This window comes from Barbus barbus (genome assembly GCF_936440315.1).
Source record: "Barbus barbus genome assembly, chromosome: 47".
Lineage (NCBI taxonomy): Eukaryota > Metazoa > Chordata > Actinopteri > Cypriniformes > Cyprinidae > Barbus > Barbus barbus.
The window spans coordinates 24,825,744-24,828,413 of NC_136725.1; the positions used below are offsets into that span (position 1 = coordinate 24,825,744).

General features: G+C 38.0%; 1 protein-coding gene across 1 annotated transcript in view; it reads left to right on the forward strand.

The window, feature by feature from the left end:
• The window catches only part of LOC306866204 (beta/gamma crystallin domain-containing protein 3), a 32,603-nt gene extending 29,981 nt beyond the window's left edge, over positions 1-2,622 (forward strand). Inside the window, exon 22 of the mRNA XM_079411296.1 lies at positions 2,161-2,622. Coding sequence (XP_079267422.1) covers positions 2,161-2,243 — 83 coding nt within the window. The 3' untranslated portion in view covers positions 2,244-2,622. The remainder of the gene's footprint in view (positions 1-2,160) is intronic.
• Positions 2,623-2,670: the final 48 nt, after the last annotated feature.

The window sequence follows — 2,670 nt, forward strand, 5'->3', positions numbered from 1 at the left end:
GAAAAAGAACTGGACTGTTGCTCAGTGCTCCAAAGTCCTCTTTTCAGATGAAAGTACATTTAGCTTTTCATTTGGAAATCAAGGTCCCAGAGTCTGGAGGAAGAGTGGAGAGGCACAGAATCCATGTTGCTTGAAGTCCAGTGTGAAGTTTCCACAGTCAGAGATGATTTGGGCTGCATGTCATCTGCTGGTGTTGGTCCACAGTCAACACAGCCATCTACCAGGAAATTGTAGAGCACTTCATGCTTCCTTCTGCTGACAAGCTTTATGGAGATGCTGATTTCATTTTCCAACAGGACTTGGCACCTGCCCACACTGCCAAAGGTACCTAAAGCTGGTTCAATGGCCATGGTGTTACTGTGCTTGATTGGCCAGCAAACTCGCCTGACCTGAACCCCATAGAGAATCTATGGGGTATTGTCAAGAGGAAGATGAGAGACACCAGACCCAACAATGCAGATGACCTGAAGGCCGCTATCAAAGCAACCTGGGCTTCCATTACACCTGAGCAGTGCCACAGGCCACGCCGCATTGATGCAGTAATTCATGCAAAAGGAGGGCCAACCAAGTATCGAGTGCATAGAAATGAACATACTTTTCAGAAGCCTGATATTTCTGTTTAAAATATCCTTTTTTTATTGATCTTATGTAATATTCTAATTTTCTGAGACACAGAATTTTGGGTTTTCATTATCTGTAAGCCATAATCATCAAAATTTCAAGAAATAAAGGCTTGAAATATTTCACGCTATGTGCAATGAATCTATATAATATATGGGTTTCACTTTCTGAAATGAGTGACAAAAAATATTGACCTTTTTCAAGATATTCCAATTTTTTAGATGTACCTGTATATATAAGCAAATATCTAACAGAGGAATGAATTCAGTTCTTTTCGGACTCCATGTTCTTTTTTTTTTATCATAAATTCACTTCTTTTTGATCCATTTCTCAGAAACAAGATCTATTATTTGTCATTTATGCATCCTGTTTTTAGAATTTGCAAAGGAAAATTTGCACTGGAAAACAAGAGAGAAATACCGAGGAAGAACGCTGTTTTTTGTTGATCAGAAGCTACAGAAAAGTGTTTTCCATTTTCCATTGTTTGGAGTCAGAGATGTAAAAGCAATTTTTGTAAAATGAAATAAAAGCTAAGTTCAGGTCTGTAGGATGTTGTCATTTCAATCTTTGAAGCACCACCAATAAACTCATTGTGCTTCCTAGACATTTACATTGAGTCATAATGAAATATTGTGTTCCCTTCAAATTATTCCTTGCATTTTCTTTAATTGGATGAATTCGTTTTTAAAAGGTCTTTAAATTTACATTCATAAAACCTGCAGAAACAGGAAAATAACAGAAGTGGTGATTCAAACCTCTTCAAATATGAGACAAATTTGATTCAGCTGTAAAGCAGCTCTAAAAAACAACAGCATCACTATTCAGATGAATTTAGATCAAGTTTTGTTCTCATCTGAAACTATCAGTGCCATCAAATCACAAATATCACTAAATTAGGAGTGTGCGATATTGATGAAAATCTCGTTTTTTTCCCCGATGGTGATAATTAAACATTTTGCTCAGTGTGTTTTTATGACTGGTTTAGGTCCGTCATGGATAAATAACAATAAAACCACCAGGAGGTGGTATTGATATTGCTGAACTATTTCATCTGTGTCCCTGCAGCACAAAAGCAGTCATGAGTAGCACAGGTATATCTGTAGCAATAGACAACAATACATTGTATGGATCAAAATTATACATTTCTCTTTTATCACAAAAATCATTAGGATATTAAGATCATGTTCCATGAAGATATTTTGTAAATTATCATAACAAACCATACATCAATGGAAAGATTATTTATTCAGCTTTCAGATAAATTTCAGTTTAAAAAAACTGACCCTTATGACTGGTTTTGTGCTCCAGGGTCACATTTTATGAACATAAAAACCTACACCGGAATACCTTTTGCCTTCATAGCTTTATATTATAGGGGCAAATGCTTTTGGACTCTTTTTGTTTTTTTGCGTATGCTCAATCATGTCCGCTCGCATATGGTTAAAACAACAATTACGGTGTTACTGTAGATGAGACAAATCGCACACTCCTAGACTGAAAATTAAGTGTGTTCCTAACTGAGCGTCTGGTGTCTCTCAGGTGGATTCGGCGCTGACAGAGATCATCTGATCCTGAGAGAGCTTCACAGCGCCACTCAGATCTGGGACATCGAGGTGCTGTGATCAAACACATCAGGGACTGAAGATCACAGCCAATCATTCAGACTTTAGTTACTCGCCTCCAGGCCAATGACTGATTCTGTTTTAACCTGCACTGTGAGCGTGGAGGACCCCGAGGGACTAGGCTCTGCGTGTTTGTTTTTATCTCCAGAAGCACATTTGCACTACCAGAAACCTCACGAGCGTTCTGCAGGTGTTTCAGGTGAAGTCATGCTGGATTCGCCCTTTAATCCGCCGGGAAAAACTCAAGCATTAAACTAAGTCATTTCACTGGAGTCCTGCAGGAACACTAACGTAAATCAACCACAAACATGTAATGTGTACAGCGACGCTCACAAGCAGCATTTCTAAAAGAACCTCAATAAATATAAACTGTAAAATGCATTGTTTGTTTGTTTGAATTTGTTACAAAATATTTGACACAGGGCTT